The sequence below is a fragment of the Vigna angularis genome, chromosome 10, assembly GCF_016808095.1.
Source record: "Vigna angularis cultivar LongXiaoDou No.4 chromosome 10, ASM1680809v1, whole genome shotgun sequence".
Lineage (NCBI taxonomy): Eukaryota > Viridiplantae > Streptophyta > Magnoliopsida > Fabales > Fabaceae > Vigna > Vigna angularis.
In genome coordinates, this window is record NC_068979.1 from 1,152,204 (window position 1) to 1,173,965 (window position 21,762).

A 21,762-nucleotide genomic window follows, 5' to 3' on the forward strand; every position below is an offset into this window, starting at 1 on the left:
ATATAATCCCGAACTTCAACTTTTCCAAAGTCATTGAAATATCTTATTTTAAAAAATAAAAAAGTAGTCTATTTACAAATTTTGAGCTTAGGTTAAAAAGAAAGATCTATTACAGATTTAAATATGTTTTGAGTTTACGTGAAATAAATATATTTTGGTCTTGTTCCCAGTAAATTTGTATATATTTTTTAGTTTTAACATAAAAATCATTATTTTTTATCTCTAATCCCAACAATACCTATTATGTTAGGTATAATGTCTTAAAAGATTAGTTCTTAAAATTTATGCTATTTATTTTTATTATTTTATTTTAAATGTCTAAATTATTGACTTTAAGATTTGAAAATATGATGGAAGTTAAAATTTAAATTATACTTTTTATACAGATTAAAAATAATGATTTCAAAATAAAAAAAAATTGTCTAATGCAAACACAAAACTACTAGATGCAGTCAAAAAATTAAAATCTTCAAGAAGGACAGATGGCAAAAGATGATTGGATAGGGTTACATCATTTTGTTTCAACGTTGCTTCTAAATTTTATTTAATATTTAATATTAAAACAAAATCTTGGAAGTTCTGTGCAAGAACGAAAAGGAAGAACTTAGAAGAACGATTGTTTTTCCCTTCCAATTCAGACCCTTCCATTCCAACAGGTACCTTCTTTCTTCTTCTGCGATTCCATTTTCGTGTTTTCTTTTGTTTTTTCATCCAATTTCTTTATAGTTTCGTTGATCTGATTCCAAGTTAGGGCTTATCTTGGATTGGGGTTTCATTTTCAAAATGCCCTTTCTCAATCCTTATAGCTTTCATGTTTGATTGTTCTGTTTCATCCCAAATGCATTATATGTAGGGCAGATTAAATTAATTACGTGGGCAATTGATAACTTGGGTTTTCAGATGTTGATTCAATCTTTACATTGGCTTTATGCAGAGAAGAAATCATGAAGCTGAAAACTTACGCTGGTCTTAGTTTCATTGCAACTCTGGCTATTATATATCATGCATTTAACAGTAGGGGTCAATTTTATCCGGCAATGGTGTATCTCTCAACTTCCAAGATCAGCTTGGTGCTTCTTCTCAACATGGGTTTGGTCTTTATGTGTATTCTATGGCAATTAACCAAGAAGATTTTCTTGGGTTCCCTCCGTGAGGCGGAGGTTGAGAGGCTAAACGAGCAATCGTGGAGGGAAGTCATGGAAATCCTCTTTGCAATCACCATTTTTAGGCAAGACTTCTCTGTCACATTTCTTGCGATGGTCACGGCATTGTTGTTGATTAAGGCTTTGCATTGGTTGGCTCAGAAGAGAGTCGAGTACATCGAGACCACTCCTTCGGTGCCCATGTTGTCGCATGTTCGAATTGTATCTTTTATGGGGTTCCTTCTTCTCTTAGACAGCCTTTTCTTATATAGTTCTTTGAAGCATCTGATAGAAACCTGGCAGGCTTCAGTTTCACTATTCTTTTGTTTCGAGTAAGCTTTCTTCTTCCTTTTTCGAGTACTGCTGCTGAACTTCTAGTTTGATAAGATAAGTCATGAATTTGAGAATGTTGTTTGTTTAGTTTTTTCTGTTTGACTTCGATTTGCTTCAGTCGTGCGTAAATCCATTTAGTCCATGTTGATATAGGAAAGTTCACATTTTGGTTTAATTTTTAATAATCAAATTTCTTGTTTGACAAAGATAACTAAGGATTGGTGAGAGGCCATATATATAATTCTTTTAAAATGGTAAAAATTTGGGTGTTTATCTGACAGATTATTTGTTTCTATCTCAGGTACATGATACTGGCAACCACCACCGTGTCAATTTTTGTAAAGTATATTTTCTATGTTAGTGACATGCTTATGGAGGGACAATGGGAAAAGAAACCAGTCTTCACTTTTTACCTGGAACTCATTAGGGACTTGCTTCACTTGTCTATGTATATGTGCTTCTTTCTTGTAATTTTTGTGTAAGTGGTCAATCAACTCTTTTATACTTTTATTTGTAGCTGTCTTCATATGCATGCACTGCACAAGTCATTAGTTACAGTCTGTGTATTTGTATGCCTCTCATTGGCACGAGCATTTAGCCATTGGACTGCACTTAGAAACAGATTCAATCATAATTGACAATGATACTAATAGTTTCTGTTTCATTAACATGTATACATTTGATTTATTTGCTTTTCCTGGTCATGCTATTTTGGTTAGATTATCCAATTAACTTTCACTGGTTATATTTTCTCTATACTAACTTTTAGTTGATCTATTAGAAACTATGGTATTCCCTTGCACCTTATACGGGAGCTGTATGAGACGTTTAGGAACTTCAAAGTCCGTGTTGCAGATTACATACGTTATCGTAAAATCACTTCAAATATGAATGATCGATTTCCAGATGCAACCCCTGAGGAGCTTAATGCGTGAGTTATACCTGGTGACATCTCTTTTATTAATTTAGTATTTGTGTATATTAAATATAATAATTTAAATGACTGTGCAGAAGTGATGCAACCTGCATTATCTGTCGTGAAGAGATGACTACAGCCAAGAAACTTATATGTGGACATCTTTTTCATGTTCATTGTCTCCGATCATGGCTGGAGCGGCAGCATACATGCCCCACCTGCAGAGCCTTGGTTGTACCACCAGAAAATGGAACAACTGCAGCTGTAGGGCCGCAAGGATCACAGGCTGATGGTCAACGGCAAGGTAATCACTCACTATTGTTAAACATTTTAGTGATGTACTTGATGTCAGAAATGAACTGATCTTATTTCCAGAGGTACAGTGTGTTTGGAACCCAAAATGGAAAACTAGAGTTGGAAGCATACTTTTTCTATCTGCACCCTCCAACATAGTTTTTACAATGATTTTAATTTTACCGTTTACTTTTGCAATGTGTAATTTCTTTTTTATTACCCTGTGAAGACTTCCTCATTAATGTTTCGTATGAAGCTCCTAAAGATCCTATTATATAGTTTTACTCATAATAGTTAACTTTTAAAACCCTGTTTTCTTTTAATTTTGTGTGGTTATGTTGCCTGCCTGAGTCCAATACAATTTAGACCATTTAAAATTAGTGTCATGGTATGTACACTGTCAACCAATTAGAACTCATATTTAGTATGGCTTTTAAAGTAGTTATTATCAAAGTCAAAAAATGTATCGTACATGTGGTTTGTGATTGGATGATAGTGTAAATTTTTTCATCATCATTGCATTCTTTATATTTTTTTTCTCTTAAAATATTTTGAATGTAATATCTGTAAAATTGAATAAGCATAGTAACACCTGTAATTGTAAACATTGTGACTCTGCATGTGTGTTTGTGTATTATTTAATGTTGTTTATTTTCACCTTGAACAGGAGCTGGGACAGGCGGTGAAAGCTCAGCTCAAAATGAGGCTACGGATAATTTGAGTAGACATCGAGCCAGACTCCAAGCTGCTGCTTCTGCTGCTTCCATATATGAGAAGTCTTATGTGTACCCTTCTGCAAATTCTTTTGCATGGTATGGCATTTCTGCTTGGACAATTAGGCAATAAGTCATATGTGCTGTGTATTTTACTCGTTATTAATAATACGAGGGTTTCTAGCAACACTCTAAAACTCTAAAATTTTCGGAACTATCAAGTTATGGGTGGGGTTCATCAAATAAGATGTGGGACTCCCAAATCTTAATTTCAACCAATATTGAGAGTGTTACTCCTAGCAGAACCATGGCCTTCAATAGTTTTGTTGAACCACACCAATACGTTGGGGGTGAAAAACCACAAATTCCTCAGTCGTCAACTCCACTTTGACATCCCTTTCTAAATCTATTGCACCATTTATCCTCTTTGGGATTGTGAGTTCTAACTCTGTATTTCACATCTTACAAAATACTCAAAAACTATCCTATTGGTTGCTCCCCAGTAGGCGACGAGGCTTCCAACACTGATGCCTCAAAATATTGAATATAATCTTCAAAACTTGTTTGGTATGTTGATATATATTTCTAAACTTTATTTTCGAAATCTCCCCCAATTCAATTCTTTGGTTTTTTAACATAAGAATTTAACCAATGTATTGTATTCTCCTCCATACTAAAAATTGTATATTAAGTTGCAAGGTGAATTAATTCCACTTAGAAGGAATGCGGGGTTTTAAAGCCTGAAATCTTTTGGGTAAGCCATTCCTTGCATTGACCTAAATGGCTGCTCTGAATTTTTAGTTTGACATGGCATGATAATGGTGCCGCTTTTTATCATTTAATTGACCCCAATAATGGGAAAAATGGTTGTTATTTTGCTATTCTTTGAATGAGAGACTGGGACATGGACCACTTTGTTCTGCTTTGACAAAGCTACGGTTTGAGTATGGAATACGAATTCTGACTTCTTTCAAAATTCCATGTTATTCCCAAAGTGACTAGTTTGAAGTGAGAGCAGAGAACTCGGGAAAATCAGTTTGAAGAAAACAAGAAAATGAAAATAACTAAGATGAGTTCTTAATTTTATGCTCTAAAAAACAGACCATGGAGAACATGTTTACGAAAAAATTGGATAAAAAATAGTCACCCACAGTCTTGAAAACAAAACTATTTCAAGAATGATAGTCAAGCACGCCCTTAATAGTTTGGTTTGTGCGTGAATCCAATTGAATATTGGTCTGATTTTTTAAAATAGAGACGCTTAAAATTGAGTTTATGCTTTGATATAGAAGTGTGATATGTACAATTATTGTCTAAATGTGTTTGAATATAGTGCTTCACTGGCATAAGAAATTGTATTTCCGGATCTGATTTGTTTAATAATCATATTGTCCTCAATGAAGTTTGTTGTATCACATTTTTTACTGATTATTGTTCCTCGTTCGTTTGGTATAAGATGACTGATTAACAAGACAAAGTACCAATTTTGTGATCTCATTAAAAATTGATAATGTTGAACTAATCTAAAAATGTTTAGTTGATATGGCCTGTTCTTAAACTGACAGTTCTCCTGGGTACACTCTCCATCCTCCGGTGGCTGAATCTACTAATAAAGACAGTAGTGGAGGGCAGACTTCCGGCGAACAAACACAAAGTTGGTTTCTTACCACTGGTGGACCAACAAATGAATCTTATCCTCCAATGCAATACTTCCATCTTCTACCCTCCCAACCAAATGCAGCCCTTGTCAATTATGGAAAGGGGTTTGAAAATGATCCAAATATCCCAAGCTCCCATCTGGAAGCATATAGAAAACTCCTTCAATGCCAGATTCAGGTATGATGTGTTCTCTTTTCTCTTTACCAGGACAGTAAGTGGTATGTCATCTTGGGTTTACCTAAATATGAAGGGGGGTTTACCTAAATAAGAAAGGTCACGTTTGACAGTTATGGTGTGAGCACCAAATGAATAGTCCTTGTCCCGCATGCATACTAGATTCTGCTCCACCAAAATGGGGCATTTACTGATATTGTTTTAAAAATAAGTTTCACCAGAATTAGGTTCTTGTAAGCACTGAGAGTAACGAATGAATGCATGTAGATAGTTTGCATTGCATCAATGTGGTCAGTGCATGGTTTCGATCACCATGTAATTAAATTGTTTAATAAAGATTATGTTTTCATTATTTTAATGAAAGATGAAATTAATAGTTGTAACACAAATCCCCCCGTCACCCCCACAGATTCTGCAAAATCAGCTCGAGATTCTGCAGAAGACAAGGTCTGACAGAAGTGTAGATGAGGGCACATCGTCATCAGATAGCAGAGGCAAGAGTGTCATTTCCTCATCTGAATCTGGACGTGCTTATACTGAGGAGATTCAAGATGGAAAAGCGTAAGTTGGCTGTTTATTTCTGTTTGATGCCAGAAGGAGACTGTCAAATGTAGATATAGGAAGAAGAGAACACAGAAATCACAGCATGGCTCTAACGTGAAATCTGCTATTGATACTAATCTTGTAAATGCTTAGTGCCCTTAAAAATGATTTATTTTGGCATTTTTTTTTCTTCTTTTGTGGATTGTACGCTTATATTAGCTTTAAACAAACATCTTTTGATCAGAAAATTTGGATTTATTGAGGCATATTGTTTCCCCTTTAAAGTCGGGATGTCTCATCAATATGAGGTATATTGTTTTCCTATTAAAGCAGGGATTTTTATTCCAGACGAGAGCCTTGTTTTACCGATGAAAATAAATGTTTCTAAAGCAGTACAATTTCAGCCCATGAATGAAACTCTGATATCAAATGTGTATTACTCGAATATCAAATTTTAGTGAGATTTTCTCTTCTAACTATGTAAATCTTGAACTTAAAATAAAACTTAAGGAAATCTGGTCTGATTTTTTTTAAATGCCTTTTTATTTATATAGGTTAATTATGAAATTTAATAAAAAAAACTACACGACTTTTTCTACAATATTGTTTAAAAATATTGATTTCAACAAAATAATATTTAATATATGATATTACATAACTGTTTATCAATTAAAGCACTGTAGTATACAATACTGGATAATTAAATTAACCAACTAAATCTTACATGGATCTTAATTTTTATATTATGCTTTTTTATTATCACGTTTTAATTTACAACCTTGTATTATTCTATTCCAAATTTACAACAATCAATTGGTTGTTTAAACTATATATTGAAGAATGATAATCTTACATCATTATCATTCACAATTTAATATACAAAAATCAAATTATTTTAAAATGGACAAGTAAAATAAACTTTAGGTTATTATTTTTAGTTTTTTATGTTATTATATAATTATATGTAATTAAAGTAACCTAGGTGTGCATGTTAATTAATCTCAACAGGGCCATGATTTCAGTAAATGTATTTCATTTTACTATATATATTTTTTAAAAACAAAATGCATCTATGTTTTCAAATTAAAAACGTAAATTATAATATTTTTAATTTAGGGTAGAGAAATTATTCTATATCATTATAACAAAAATAGTTTTAAAAAATATTATAATCCTAACACAAAATACAGCAAGTTAATAATTTACCTTCCCTTATTTTTGTTCTCGTCACCATCTTAAATTTAATAATCTTTAATTTAAGTATGTTTTAGACTTTTTAACATAAATCTTATAAACTTGCAAACAGAAAAAAGGTTTCCGATTAATACCTAACATAATATAATCAATCCCATATGTTCTCTGTAGGCTAGTTGATCAGCCACCGTATAACTTCATCTCAGTTCTTCGTGTGCTTCTGACTTTCAGAGACACGAGAAACACAAGTGAATCGGTTTTAAAAAATGTGTGTGTGTGTATATATATTAAAAATGCTTCTTTGGTAGAAAATGGGTAGATAGCGCCATTAGGTTGACCGTGCAAGATGAACTAATCACTTTGAATTTTAATTCAAAATAATTGAGCGGACACATTCTATTATGGGTTCATCGAACTTAATGTTGCTTGACCACGACTAAACATGTAACAAAGTTGAAAATATACAATAGAACAATAATACCAATAATTAGTGATCTTTTATTTAATTTGCATTGCATCGTGGCCGTTCATATTACTTCAAATCCAGCCTACCAACACCATTGCTCCAATATCTTCCTCCGCTACCTCGTGCCAACGTAAGATAGCAATTGCTGATGCACGTGATGCTCACCTACCCATTTTCAGTCCACCCTTGCATATATATAAAACGCAAACTCTTCTTCCATCATCTTCAAACACAACTTCTGCAACCAGACAGAAACCCCTTCTACTTGCTCTTTCACTTCGTGTCCAAATACCATCACCGCCCACTTCTATTATTACTTCTATACTTCAAAGCAAACCAAAGGAAGATGGTGACTGTGTCGGAGATCCGTCAGGCTCAAAGGGCAGAAGGCCCAGCAACCATCCTTGCCATCGGAACTGCAACCCCACCAAACTGTGTAGATCAGAGCACATATCCCGACTACTACTTCAGAATCACAAACAGCGAGCACATGACCGACCTCAAGGAGAAGTTCCAGCGCATGTGTAAGTTGTTGAATCAATATATTTATAGTCATTTCACTTTCACACGATGTTTGATGATGTCTGTTGTTGAATCAAGCTAATAATTGGTTTACGATGTTCCAGGCGACAAGTCTATGATCAAGAAGAGATATATGCACGTGACGGAGGAGGTCCTGAAGGAGAATCCTAACATGTGTGCTTATTGTTGTAAAATATTATTATAATATTGCAAAAGAAACTTTTGCAACGTTGAAGTTGTGCAACGTCCATAATGCCTTTTTCTTTGGCCAACGTTCTGATGCAACGTTCATTAACGTTTAAGAATTTTGCAACGGTCATTCCTACATGTTTATAAATATAGCATTCCATTTCATTTTAACACAAGCACAAAAACATATTTTCAATCTCTATTTTCTATCCTTCTATCTTGTAGTCAAAATCTCATATCCTGGGTATATACTTTTAGAGTTTCTTGCTAGTTCTGTGATCCTCGAATATTATTCGAGAAGTTCCTGTTGTATCCTGGGGGACTTGCGCATACACCGCGGATAAGTCCTTAAGGACAGTGAATCTACACGCCTCAGGAAATAGCGGTTCAAGTTTTTGTCAGCACAATTTACTACAATCTTAAGGACTTATGGCTGACAACAACAACAACTCAATCCCGGAGACTCAGAATATTGCTTCCGGAACCCAGACGGTTTTCGCAAAATCTCTTCCGGACGTGTCAAAAATCGAGATCTTCTCCGGACAGAACTTCCGACGCTGGCAAGAACGTGTGTCCACCCTGCTTGACATGTATGGAGTTGCAACTGCTCTTTCATCTCCGAAACCGGACTCCAGTCTTCCTTCAAACTCAAAATTAGTTGAAGAATGGATTTACGCGAACAAGGTATGCCGACACACTTTGCTTAGTGCGCTTTCTAATGATTTGTTCGATGTGTATTGTTCCTACAAGGAAGCGAAAGACATTTGGGATTCGTTGATTCTCAAATATACTGCCGAAGATGTCGTCAGACAAAGGTTCGTTATAGGAAATTACTACCGCTGGGAGATGATTGAAGATAAGGATATGAAGTCGCAAATCAATGAGTACCACAAGCTGCTCGAAGATATCAAAGCGGAGAACATCCTTCTACCAGATGAATTTGTTTCGGAACTGCTGATCGAGAAACTGCCGCCTTCTTGGACTGATTACAAGCAACAACTGAAACACAGACACAAGCAGATGCCACTCTCAGAGCTCATCACTCACATAATTGTTGAAGATACCAACAGGAAAGAATGTGCCGCTGCAAGAGCCAAAACCTTGTCTGCAAAAGCAAATGTGGTAGAGGATAGACCTGCTCCCAAAAGGTACGAACACAAACCTGATCACAATAGAAAAAACCATTTTCGAAAATCCCGTCCAAATGGATTTAACCCCACCTTTAAGAAGAAAGGAAATTGCTTTGTGTGTGGAAAACCGGGACATCATGCACCACAGTGCAGGCGCAGAGCAAGAAACGACAATCCTCCTAAGGCCAATATAGCCGAAGGAGATGACATTATAGCTGCGGTCGTTTCACAAGCAAATTTGATGTCAAATGTGAGTAATTGGGTGGTAGACTCTGGGGCTACCAGGCATATCTGTGCAAACAGAAGTGCCTTTACCTCTTACATCAGTGTAAGAGAAGGAGAAGAACAAGTTTATCTCGGTGATTCCAGGACAACTCCTGTCCTAGGAAAAGGAAAGGTTCTTCTTAAACTCACATCTGGGAAGACTCTGGCCTTGAATGATGTCCTGCATGTTCCTTCTATCAGAGTTAATTTAATCTCGGTATCAATACTGGGAAAAGCTGGGGTTAAAGTGTCATTTGAGTCTGACAAGATCATTATGACAAAGAATAATGTTTTTGTGGGGAAAGGATATTGTGATCAAGGTCTCTTTGTACTTAACATTTCTGAAATTATGAATGAATCAACTTCTTCTGCTTATATTGTTGACTCGTATGATATATGGCATGCTAGATTAGGACATGTAAATTCTTTGTATGTCTTAAAATTACAACGATTAGGATTAATAAATATGCATGATAAACAGAGTAGTAAATGTGATATATGTGTAGAATCTAAAATGACTAAGAAAACATGTTATACCGTAGAACGTCAAACTGAACTCTTAGGATTAATTCATACTGATCTAGCTGATTTGAAACAAACCATGTCTAGAGGAGGTAAAAATTATTTTGTGACCTTTATAGATGATTATTCTAGATACACTAAGGTGTACTTAATCAAACATAAAGATGAAGCCTTTGATGTGTTCTTAACCTATAAAGCAGAAGTAGAAAATCAATTAAATAAGAAGATTAAGAGGATTAGATCAGATAGAGGTGGAGAATATGTACTGTTTAATGAATTTTGTGTTAAGGAAGGTATCATCCATGAGGTAACTCCACCATATTCACCTGAGTCTAATGGAGTAGCTGAGAGAAAGAATAGAACCCTTAAGGAAATGATGAATGCTATGCTTATTAGTTCTGGTGCACCTGAAAACCTTTGGGGAGAAGCCTTACTTACTGCATGTTTTTTACAAAATAGAATACCTCATAAGAAAACTGGTAAAACTCCCTATGAGCTGTGGAAAGGATATCAACCTAACCTTAAATATTTAAAAGTGTGGGGGTGTCTAGCTAAGGTGATGTTACCCGATCCTAAGAAAAGGAAAATAGGTTCTAAAACCTCTGATTGTATGTTCTTAGGATATGCCGAACATAGTGCTGCTTATAGATTTCTGGTTCTCAGAAGTGATCTGATTGAGCGTAACACTATAATGGAGACAAAAAATGCTGAGTTTTTTGAACTTGTTTTTCCTTTAAAGGTTAGTGAGACGTCTCAACCTGTAGATAATACAAATAGTGATGCTTTGTGTGAGGAATTAAGAAGAAGTAAAAGACAGAGGAAGGAAACTTCATTTGGTAATGATTTTTATACCTATCTAGTTGATAATGATCCTAGTAGCTTTGTAGAAGCCATTAGTGCTCCTGATGCAAAACAATGGGATAAGGCCATTAGGACTGAAATTGAATCAATTCAGAAAAACAATACTTGGACTTTAGAAGATCTGCCTAAAGGAGCAAAACCCATTGGTTGTAAGTGGATCTTTAAGAAAAAGTATCATCCTGATGGATCCGTAGAAAAGTATAAGGCAAGATTAGTAGCTAAAGGTTTTACTCAAAAACCCAACATAGATTACTTTGATACTTTTGCCCCTGTGACTAGGATTTCCTCTATTCGAGTTTTGTTAGCCTTAGCAGCTATCCATAAACTAGTGATACATCAAATGGATGTTAAAACTGCCTTTTTGAATGGTGATTTAGAGGAGGAAATTTATATGACTCAACCTGAAGGATGTGTTGTACCAGGTCAAGAGAATAAAGTTTGTAAACTTTTAAAATCTTTGTATGGTTTGAAACAAGCACCAAAACAGTGGCATGAAAAACTTGATAATGTTTTAATTTGTGATGGTTTTTCACCTAATGATGCTGATAAATGTGTGTACTCTAAATTTGAAAATAGTGATTGTGTCATTATATGTTTGTATGTGGATGACATGTTAATTTTTGGTACATGCAATGAAATTGTTGCTAGAACTAAACTGTTTCTAGGATCGAATTTTGAAATGAAAGATATGGGTGAAGCCAATGTAATTTTAGGTATTAGAATCATAAGGAAAGGAGATAGTATATTACTATCCCAAGAACAATACATTGAGAAACTTCTTAAGAAGTTTGGGTTTTATGATCTGAAACCAGTGAGTACCCCTTATGATGCTAATTCTAAATTAATGAAAAATAAAGGAGAATCTGTATCTCAACCTCTGTATGCCCAAATAATTGGGAGTTTACTGCATTTAATGAGTTTTTCAAGACCTGATATTGCTTATGCAGTAGGTAGATTGAGTAGGTACACTCAATGTCCAAACCAGGAACATTGGGATGCACTTGCTAGGCTTATGAGATATTTAAGAGGTTCAATGGATTATGCCATTAAATATAGTGGATTTCCCGCTGTACTAGAAGGGTATAGTGATGCTAACTGGATTTCTGATTCAGATGAGACAAAATCCACTAGTGGTTATGTATTCACACTTGGGGGTGGTGCGATTACATGGAGATCAGCCAGGCAAACAATTATTGCAAGATCAACAATGGAATCTGAGTTTGTTGCTCTTGAGATGGCTGGTAATGAGGCTGAGTGGTTGAAAAACTTCTTAGCAAACATTCCACTAGGAATGAAATCAACCCCATCAGTATCAATACATTGTGATTGTCAATCGGAAATAGCTATAGCTAAAAACAAAAATTACAATGGAAAGAATAGACATGTTCAATTGAGACACAATTTGGTGAAGCAGCTGCTAAAGAGTGGAACAATTTCCATTGACTATGTGAAGTCAGAAAGGAATCTAGCAGATCCTCTGACAAAACCCTTGGGAAGAAATATGATCTTAGAAACATCGAGGGGAATGGGACTTAAGCCACTGGCAAACAAACAAGTGATGGTAACCCAACCTTTGTGATTGGAGATCCCATGAATAAGGTTCATATGGGTAAAAACAAGTCACTTGTTAGTTCTGATAGCACTAAATTGATTTCAATCAATTATGTCCCTTCCTATGGTGTGTGTGTGTGTAAAGTGCTAGAGACTGCATTATTGAGAGGTTAAACTTTGTAATTAATCAAAGTTTTTAATGATCTTCATATCCCTTACGGGTGGTGTATGACTTGCAGCATACACTTGATGAAATCACCTATATGAGTGTCAAGTGGGGCCGCTTGCATGAGATCTTGGCATGATCTCTAGAGCACTCATGAATACCGGGCACGCGCATGGCCTAATTAGCGCAACACAGCGATAACAGCAAAAATTGTGGGGGTGTATTGTGATTGATAAACCTCTAACACACGTCAAGTGTTTTTGGTTCATATAGCTTGCTATACCAACTACACTGTATGTTAAGTTTCTCAATCTAAGACTGGTTCATATAGCTTGCTATACCAGCTCTGATGCATTACATCTTATGAGACTCAGGATATAAATACTCTTATCTTACTTTCAATCTCTGATTATTCATCAGAACAAAGATTTGCGCTATTGCTTTATATACAATCATTTTCCAAGTTTACACAAAGATGACATATCTTTCTTTTGAAAAAGGATTACCTGCAAAATGAAAAATCACTTTTGAGACAGAACTGTTTGGATCAAAGACATTTTCTTTTAACTTTCTTTTGCAATATGTGGGGGATTGTTGTAAAATATTATTATAATATTGCAAAAGAAACTTTTGCAACGTTGAAGTTGTGCAACGTCCATAATGCCTTTTTCTTTGGCCAACGTTCTGATGCAACGTTCATTAACGTTTAAGAATTTTGCAACGGTCATTCCTACATGTTTATAAATATAGCATTCCATTTCATTTTAACACAAGCACAAAAACATATTTTCAATCTCTATTTTCTATCCTTCTATCTTGTAGTCAAAATCTCATATCCTGGGTATATACTTTTAGAGTTTCTTGCTAGTTCTGTGATCCTCGAATATTATTCGAGAAGTTCCTGTTGTATCCTGGGGGACTTGCGCATACACCGCGGATAAGTCCTTAAGGACAGTGAATCTACACGCCTCAGGAAATAGCGGTTCAAGTTTTTGTCAGCACAATTTACTACACTTACATGGCACCTTCTTTGGATGCCAGGCAAGACATAGTGGTCGTAGAGGTACCAAAGCTCGGAAAAGAGGCTGCGGTGAAGGCCATTAAGGAGTGGGGGCAGCCAAAGTCAAAGATTACACACTTGATCTTTTGCACCACCAGTGGCGTGGACATGCCTGGTGCTGATTACCAGCTCACCAAACTCCTCGGACTTCGCCCCTATGTGAAGAGGTACATGATGTACCAACAGGGGTGCTTTGCGGGAGGCACGGTTCTTCGATTGGCTAAGGATTTGGCCGAGAACAACAAGGGTGCCCGTGTGCTTGTCGTGTGTTCTGAGATCACTGCAGTCACCTTCCGTGGCCCAAGTGACACCCACTTGGACAGTCTTGTCGGACAGGCACTCTTTGGAGATGGAGCAGCTGCGGTGATCGTTGGTTCTGATCCAATTCCACAGATTGAGAAACCATTGTTTGAACTGGTTTGGACTGCACAGACCATTGCTCCAGACAGCGAAGGTGCTATTGATGGACACCTTCGTGAAGTTGGACTCACCTTTCACCTCCTTAAGGATGTTCCCGGGATTGTCTCAAAGAACATTGGGAAGGCACTTTCTGAGGCCTTCAACCCATTGAACATCTCTGATTACAACTCCATATTCTGGATTGCACACCCTGGTGGGCCTGCAATTCTTGACCAAGTTGAGCAAAAGTTGGGTCTGAAACCAGAAAAGATGAAGGCCACTAGAGATGTGCTGAGTGACTATGGGAACATGTCAAGTGCATGTGTGTTATTCATATTGGATGAGATGAGGAGGAAATCAGCTGAAAATGGACTCAAAACAACAGGTGAAGGACTTGAATGGGGTGTCTTGTTTGGTTTTGGACCTGGACTTACCATTGAGACCGTTGTTCTCCATAGTGTGGAGATATAAAATCATCCTATCTCATTTCCTTATTACTTACATGATTTTTTTTTTTAATTTTTTCGTCCGAGTTTAAAGAATAATTGTATCTGTGATATTAATATACAATTATAAAAGTTCTAAGAAAATTAATTTGCACTTTTAATAATTGTAAAATTAATTGTGTAAGTTCAAATATGAGCATTAATTGGTGGCTATAACTTTAACAAACATCATATCTAGTTTCAAATTACTATATTTTATTTCATACTGTTAACTTACAAATACAATTTATTTATTTTAATTACCAAGTTATATTATTGATAGAGATTTCTTGACACAGTTGTAGTAAACCATACTTGTAATGTTAACAGGATACCTATAATTCATAAATTTGTACAAATTCAACCATTTAAGTTCACACACATACGCATTAATGAATCAAGAGATGTTCAAGTTCATTTTTAGTAATTTTATTAATCTACACAAGTAAACACGTTTATAATAATTTTTTACACTAATAACCATAGTAATGAAACACAAAAAAAAACTCACTAAATGACAATTGTTTGGGAGAATTTTACCTCCTTTTCTCAAAGTATATTTTCTTTTAAAATATTTCCCATATTTAACAAAATTATTGCAATGGAAAATATTAGATATGTAAACTCATATAGTCTTTATTGCTTACCAAAAGTGAATAATTAAAAACATATTTAATCTGTTTATAAGCTAAGTAATCATTAAAGTTCTATTAAATAATCTAAAAATGGAAAATATAAGAAACTATTATTATAGAATACATTAAAAGCTTGAATAAATGTGTTTCACCGAGAGTTTCCAATTTTGACTTAAAATGGTTGTATGAAAAAGTATACAATTTTGTCCAAAAATAATTATATGAAAATGAATAAATTTTACAAGCAAATAAATACGAGTCAATCATCGATGGATAAAACAAAAGTTTGATCTATTAACCCAATTATAAATGACTATTTTTATTTTATATACTTAATTTATGTACATACTCACCCTAACAATAAAAAATATTTTAAGTGATGCAACTCAACAAGATTCATTTGTCTTTGTTATCCTAAAGTGGTTAGGAGATATTTTAATATATATTTGTTAGAGCAAATTTTTCTATATTAATAGTATATGTCATCAGATCTCTCGATAATTTAATTACATCATCACCATATTCCTTAATATATACATATCTACAAAATATATGGTATTAAGGTTTTACACTATTGTTATTATTATTCTATTAATTATTTTGTATACGGTAAGTTATTATTTTATTGATATTAGATATTATTCGTTTTCATGAAATAAGTCCGAGTTCAAAAAATACACATAGTATTTTATCTGAAAATATACACTCTATCATATTTATTCTCTTTTATTAAAAAATATCTAAACTCTTTTATAGACATGAGTAATATTAGAGAGTCTTTTATATATGAATCTCTCTTTGTATTTCAATCATCAGGAGCATACATCAAGATTTTTCAATCTATTCATATCTTATTATTTGTGCAACGTCCATACTTTAAATCATGATAAGAACAATTTACAAATAATTTTTTTATTTTAATTATGAAATTTTATTGTTCGTACATACCTTTGATTTGTTAAATTTTTACAATTTGTACGGTTGAAAAATTATATATATATATATATATATATATATATATATATATATATATATAACTTTTTATATTTGGATATATGACTAGTTTACTTTGGTTTTTCCAATATACTCCAAATACAAGTAGAGAAGAATTAAAAATATTAAAGTTCATCAAAATCCTTCATTGTCAATCGTAGGGTAATTTTTTTAATTTTGATATTATGAACTAATTAACCGTTTTTTAGTGGAGGATTTGGAAGAACAAAAATACATTAATACTTGAACTTCAAAAAAAAAACTTTCCTTACTTGACAGACTCGTATGTCCTTAAGAAAAATTATTTACAAAATTTGTCTACTTTTTACATTAGAAAAATTCATTGAATCACTAATGGATTTTATAGATATATTTTGAAATTTTTATTATCGACATATTTTTTGATAAATTTTAAAATTTTCATTAATTACCGACAAATTTATTATTGACGAAAAAAAATTCTTCGACAAATCCATATTGACAATAATGCATATTTTATTTATTGACAAATTTTTTTGTAGGTAAAGTTTGTCGATAATATATTTTATTTACTGACAAAATATTTTGTCAAATCTATCAGTAATATACTGACAAAAGATGAACCAAATCATAATATTTGAGGACTGATTTTTCTTCATTAATTACTGACAAAATTAATTGATAGATTTTTTCTTTTAGTAATTACGGACGAAATGTATCGACTTATTTTTCCTTCAATAATTACTTACGGATATAAAATTTTGTCAGTAAATATTGTTGATTGCACTATTATCAACAGATTTTGACTCGTCAGAAAAAATTGTTTATCGACGAATTTTTGAAGTTAATAAGCAACCATAGTTAGATGAGTTTACATATCTATCATTTTTGTTTCCATGAATCAATTTATTTAAGTAGTTTAATGATTTAAAAGACATTGGCATTTTAGCAAAGAAGGTAACATAGTTCCTTAATCAATTATCATATTTACTAAGATTTTTATGTTGTTTTCATATGAGTATTTATAAAAAATGTAAGAAGCTGCTATTAAAGTTAAAAATTGACTTAAGTGTTGTAATCACAACTCAAAAAGTTCATTGGGTGTATAAGGATCTTAATTGTGTTATGGAAAAGTTTACAATTTTATCTAAAAAAATTGTATGAAAATGTGATAAATTCTCGACCATAATTTGGTAGACGATAGCCTACCAATGATAGATCATATGCTAGAAGATGACATGGAAGATGATAACTCATCTAGCAATAGCTTCTGTGTAGGGGTAGTTGGATTTTCGGTAGGGTGTAAATAAAGGAAGCTTTGTATTGTTCTTCTTCCATAAAGCAAAGAAAGAAGAAAAAGAAAAAGAAAATAGAGTAATTAAGAAAAAGTAGGAAAGAAAAAAATGACATGGAGTTCACCCACTTATAAAGTATATGAATTAGCTTTATTTATAGGCTATGTGGAACAATATGTCCAGCAAATAACAAATATAGTTAGGATAAGCTCTAACCACGACTCTGATACCATGTTAGAAATGGACTTTAAGCCTAACTCACACTCAACCCACAAAACCAGCTTGTAGGGTAAGTTTTGCATCCACTTATAAACTATGAATTAGTCTTATCTCTAGTCGATGTGGGACTTCCAACATCTAACTAATAAAAAAGAATTCTACTACCATAATAAGATTTTTGACGCATGCATGACAAGATAGGTGCCTTAATGATTTGCATAAAAGTATCAAAGGAGACAACATGAACCTAAAACGCACATGTAAAGAATAAGAAAAAAGAAAAAAGGTGAGACAAGAAGAGGAAAAACACTTATTATTCATTTGTTTTTAAGCAAAAGGATTAAAAGAAATTTATAAAATATTTTTATAAAACAGAGAAAGAAAGAAAATTGAAACAAAATGTATTGTATGTTAACCGATATCACGTTATTAACTTGCAAATATAATTTATTTATTTTAATTACAAAGTTATATTGTCCAAGTCTATATTTGTGTTTCTATACACAAGTGATTGATAACTTTCACCAATACTTAGATTTTTTTAGAGATACAATTTTTTAGGAATAAAATTGTTTAGAAATAAAATGAATATATTTTTCTCTCTTATTTATTATTGTGAACGCCAGTAGTTCACCTTGCGCTCTCTCCAATGCAATTTGAATACAAATAGGGATAAATTATAAAAAGCGAAGCCATAAATATTTCACTTTCATCAAATCCTTAGTATGATATTCTTTAAGTTTGATATTAAAATCAATTAACCTTTTTCTCTTATCGAGAATTGCGGAGAAAACAAATAATTTAATACTTAATTTTAAGAAGAATCTCTCCGACCTTTGAAAAAATTGTTTGTCCTTTCCCTTCTAAATTTTTAAATATCTAATTATTGTAAATATCTAATTATTGTTAATATTTTTTTTTTTTTTTGCATTTATGTCAATCAATTTCCTTATATAATTGAATGATTTAAAGGATATTGGACTTCCAACAAAGAAGGTAACTTTCTTCTCAAACAATTGTAATGTTTACTGTTAAGGAAGATTTAGAATTTTGTTAAAAAAATTATATGAAATTTTATCTAAAAAAGTATACGATAACAAACCATTTCGACAAATCATAAATGAATTTAAAGAGGAATAGCTGAAATTGCTCCAAATTGGTATCAACTTTTCATGCTTGTCCTTCTGCATAAACAGTCAAGTAAGATAAAAAAAAGTATAAAATAATGTTATCTAAAACTTATTGTATATAAATAAAGGAACATCAAACAAACTAAAAATGCTATACAAGTAAAAATGAGTAAGTAGCTCCACGACCTTGACTGTTCAATGCTAATATAGAAAGAAAGAAATCTTTGACCGTTCAATAATCATATTCCCTCTTTCAAATTTAAGTTAAAATATTCAGTTGGGATTATGGATAAAATGAATGAAGAGAACCGGTGTGAGATCCAAAAACTCTGTAGTCATACCCAATGACGTGGCGCAAATCTACCCGTAGATTTAAGTTTGATTTGGCTGTGGCAGTTGATGCAATTTAGGAGGCTACCTACCAATACAATTGGCAACCTTTCCAGCTGCCCAACCAAGGTTGACTCAAACGTCAAAAACACAAAATGTTCGAAATAAAAACGTTGTGATTTTAATAAGGAGGAAAAGCCAAATAATATAGCCAATAAGTAATTGACAAATGGGGACAGATGGTCTTCTAAAACGTGCTACCAAACTGATGCCGTTTGTTTCCAACATATGATGGCTCGCTATTGCAAATGCACGTGATGCTCAGCTACCCTTGCGTGCCTATAAAACTATAACTCCTCCACCATCTTCAAACACACAACTTAGAGCAACAAGCACAAAGTCCCTCTACCTGTAAAGTATTGTGACTTAGTGAGTTCTATCATAGTCCTGTCACTTGCTGTCCAAATTCCATCATCAACATCACCGGCAAAGGAAAGATGGTGAGTGTTTCGGAGATCCGCCAAGCTCAAAGGGCAGAAGGCCCAGCAACCATCCTTGCCATTGGAACTGCAACTCCACCTAACTGTGTTGATCAGAGCACCTATCCCGACTACTACTTCAGAATCACAAACAGCGAGCACATGACCGACCTCAAGGAGAAGTTCCAGCGCATGTGTAAGTTATTGAATCAATATATTTATAGTCTTTTCACTTTCACACGATGTTTGATGATGTCTGTTGTTGAATCAAGCTAATAAATTGTTTACGATGTTCCAGGCGACAAGTCTATGATCAAGAAGAGATACATGCACGTGACGGAGGAGGTCCTGAAGGAAAATCCTAACATGTGTGCTTACATGGCACCTTCTTTGGATGCGAGGCAGGACATAGTGGTGGTAGAGGTACCAAAGCTCGGGAAAGAGGCTGCAGTGAAGGCCATAAAGGAGTGGGGGCAGCCAAAGTCAAAGATTACTCACTTGATCTTTTGCACGACTAGTGGTGTGGACATGCCTGGTGCTGATTACCAGCTCACCAAACTCCTCGGACTTCGCCCCTATGTGAAGAGGTACATGATGTACCAACAGGGGTGCTTTGCAGGAGGCACGGTTCTTCGATTGGCTAAGGATTTGGCCGAGAACAATAAGGGTGCCCGTGTGCTTGTCGTGTGTTCTGAGATCACTGCAGTCACCTTCCGTGGCCCAAGTGACACCCACTTAGACAGTCTTGTCGGACAGGCACTCTTTGGAGACGGAGCAGCTGCTGTGATAGTCGGTTCTGACCCAATTCCACAGATTGAGAAGCCATTGTTTGAGCTGGTTTGGACTGCACAGACCATTGCTCCAGACAGTGAGGGTGCCATTGATGGCCACCTTCGTGAAGTTGGACTCACCTTTCACCTCCTTAAGGATGTTCCCGGGATTGTCTCAAAGAACATTGGGAAGGCACTTTCTGAGGCCTTCAACCCATTGAACATCTCTGATTACAACTCCATATTCTGGATTGCACACCCTGGTGGGCCTGCAATTCTTGACCAAGTTGAGCAAAAGTTGGGTCTGAAACCAGAAAAGATGAAGGCCACTAGAGATGTGCTGAGTGACTATGGGAACATGTCAAGTGCATGTGTGTTATTCATATTGGATGAGATGAGGAGGAAATCAGCTGAAAATGGACTCAAAACAACAGGTGAAGGACTTGAATGGGGTGTCTTGTTCGGTTTTGGACCAGGACTTACCATCGAGACCGTTGTTCTCCACAGTGTCGCAATATAACAACGTCAACAAACTCTATTATTTCCTCGGGTGTTTTACCCCTGAAAGATTTTAGCTTTAACTTTTTTTTTCTCAAAGTAATAATTGTATTTATAATGCTGAAATAAAAAGTTATTGTTTTTCTTTTTCGCCTTGAACATGACTTCAAAATTAGAGAGAATGTACTTTTTAATATATTCTAAAATTAGAAAAGATATACCTATGATTTGAGTTTTTACTTCAACTCAGCAAGTCTATTAAATATATAGCGTTTGAGTAGTTATATGTTATAAAAGAAAATTATAATTTTATCCATAATTTTTTCTGGTAAAATTATACAAAAACCAACAACTTTTTCAATTAGACAAAATATAAACATTAACCTTAACAAGTAAGTTAATGCCTGTAAGAAATATAATGTATGTATTTTTTTTATCTATTCATCATTGAGAAACAATGTTTTTCTTTTTTTATCAATTTAGTACAATTTTATATAGAAATTATCAGAATGGATAAAATTTTTTAAAAAAATTACAAGATAAGTGGTGTTTTTAAAACATGACTTTATATATAAAAAATGGCTTTAGTTGAATATTTCTTCAGTTTCAATTTATATGTGATAAAGAATGGTGAATGCATAGAGCGACTTTGTCGGGGGAAATTATAATAATGGTAATGCAAAAAAAAAAAACTGAAGAGTTTTCAGATGAACCGTGACTGACAGTGGAAGTGGAGGAAATTATAATAAGTGGACGAAACTTCTTTATAATTTGGCATCCACGACTTTTTGTACTATATTTAAGTTAAAATTTAAATCATTGATAAACAGTTTTTAAGTCATTTATGAGCA

General features: G+C 33.9%; 2 protein-coding genes across 2 annotated transcripts; both read left to right on the forward strand.

The window, feature by feature from the left end:
- Positions 1-569: 569 nt before the first annotated feature.
- On the forward strand, positions 570-6,121 carry LOC108320905 (ERAD-associated E3 ubiquitin-protein ligase HRD1B). The gene is made up of 8 exons (XM_017552503.2): positions 570-656; positions 935-1,474; positions 1,777-1,953; positions 2,257-2,406; positions 2,487-2,695; positions 3,353-3,497; positions 4,964-5,234; positions 5,641-6,121. Exons 2-8 carry the CDS (start codon positions 945-947, stop codon positions 5,794-5,796), a joined length of 1,638 nt encoding a protein of 545 aa, XP_017407992.2. The 5' UTR covers positions 570-656; positions 935-944; the 3' UTR covers positions 5,797-6,121.
- A 1,523-nt stretch (positions 6,122-7,644) lies between these two features.
- On the forward strand, positions 7,645-21,061 carry LOC108320808 (uncharacterized). Its single transcript, XM_052869441.1, has 5 exons — positions 7,645-7,958; positions 8,061-8,133; positions 13,651-14,568; positions 19,595-19,839; positions 19,942-21,061. The coding sequence occupies exons 1-5, from the start codon at positions 7,781-7,783 to the stop codon at positions 20,931-20,933; spliced, it is 2,406 nt and encodes an 801-aa protein (XP_052725401.1). The 5' UTR covers positions 7,645-7,780; the 3' UTR covers positions 20,934-21,061.
- The last annotated feature ends 701 nt before the right edge of the window (positions 21,062-21,762 follow it).

Coding starts and splice junctions, on each gene's coding strand:
- LOC108320905 (XM_017552503.2), top strand. CDS start 945: ATGAAGCTGAAAACTTACGCTGGTCTTAGTTTCATTGCAACTCTGGCT. Junction 2,407..2,486: donor ACCCCTGAGGAGCTTAATGC/GTGAGTTATACC, acceptor ATGACTGTGCAG/AAGTGATGCAACCTGCATTA. Junction 5,235..5,640: donor TCCTTCAATGCCAGATTCAG/GTATGATGTGTT, acceptor TCACCCCCACAG/ATTCTGCAAAATCAGCTCGA.
- LOC108320808 (XM_052869441.1), top strand. CDS start 7,781: ATGGTGACTGTGTCGGAGATCCGTCAGGCTCAAAGGGCAGAAGGCCCA. Junction 7,959..8,060: donor GGAGAAGTTCCAGCGCATGT/GTAAGTTGTTGA, acceptor ACGATGTTCCAG/GCGACAAGTCTATGATCAAG. Junction 14,569..19,594: donor CTCCATAGTGTGGAGATATA/AAATCATCCTAT, acceptor ATTGTGACTTAG/TGAGTTCTATCATAGTCCTG.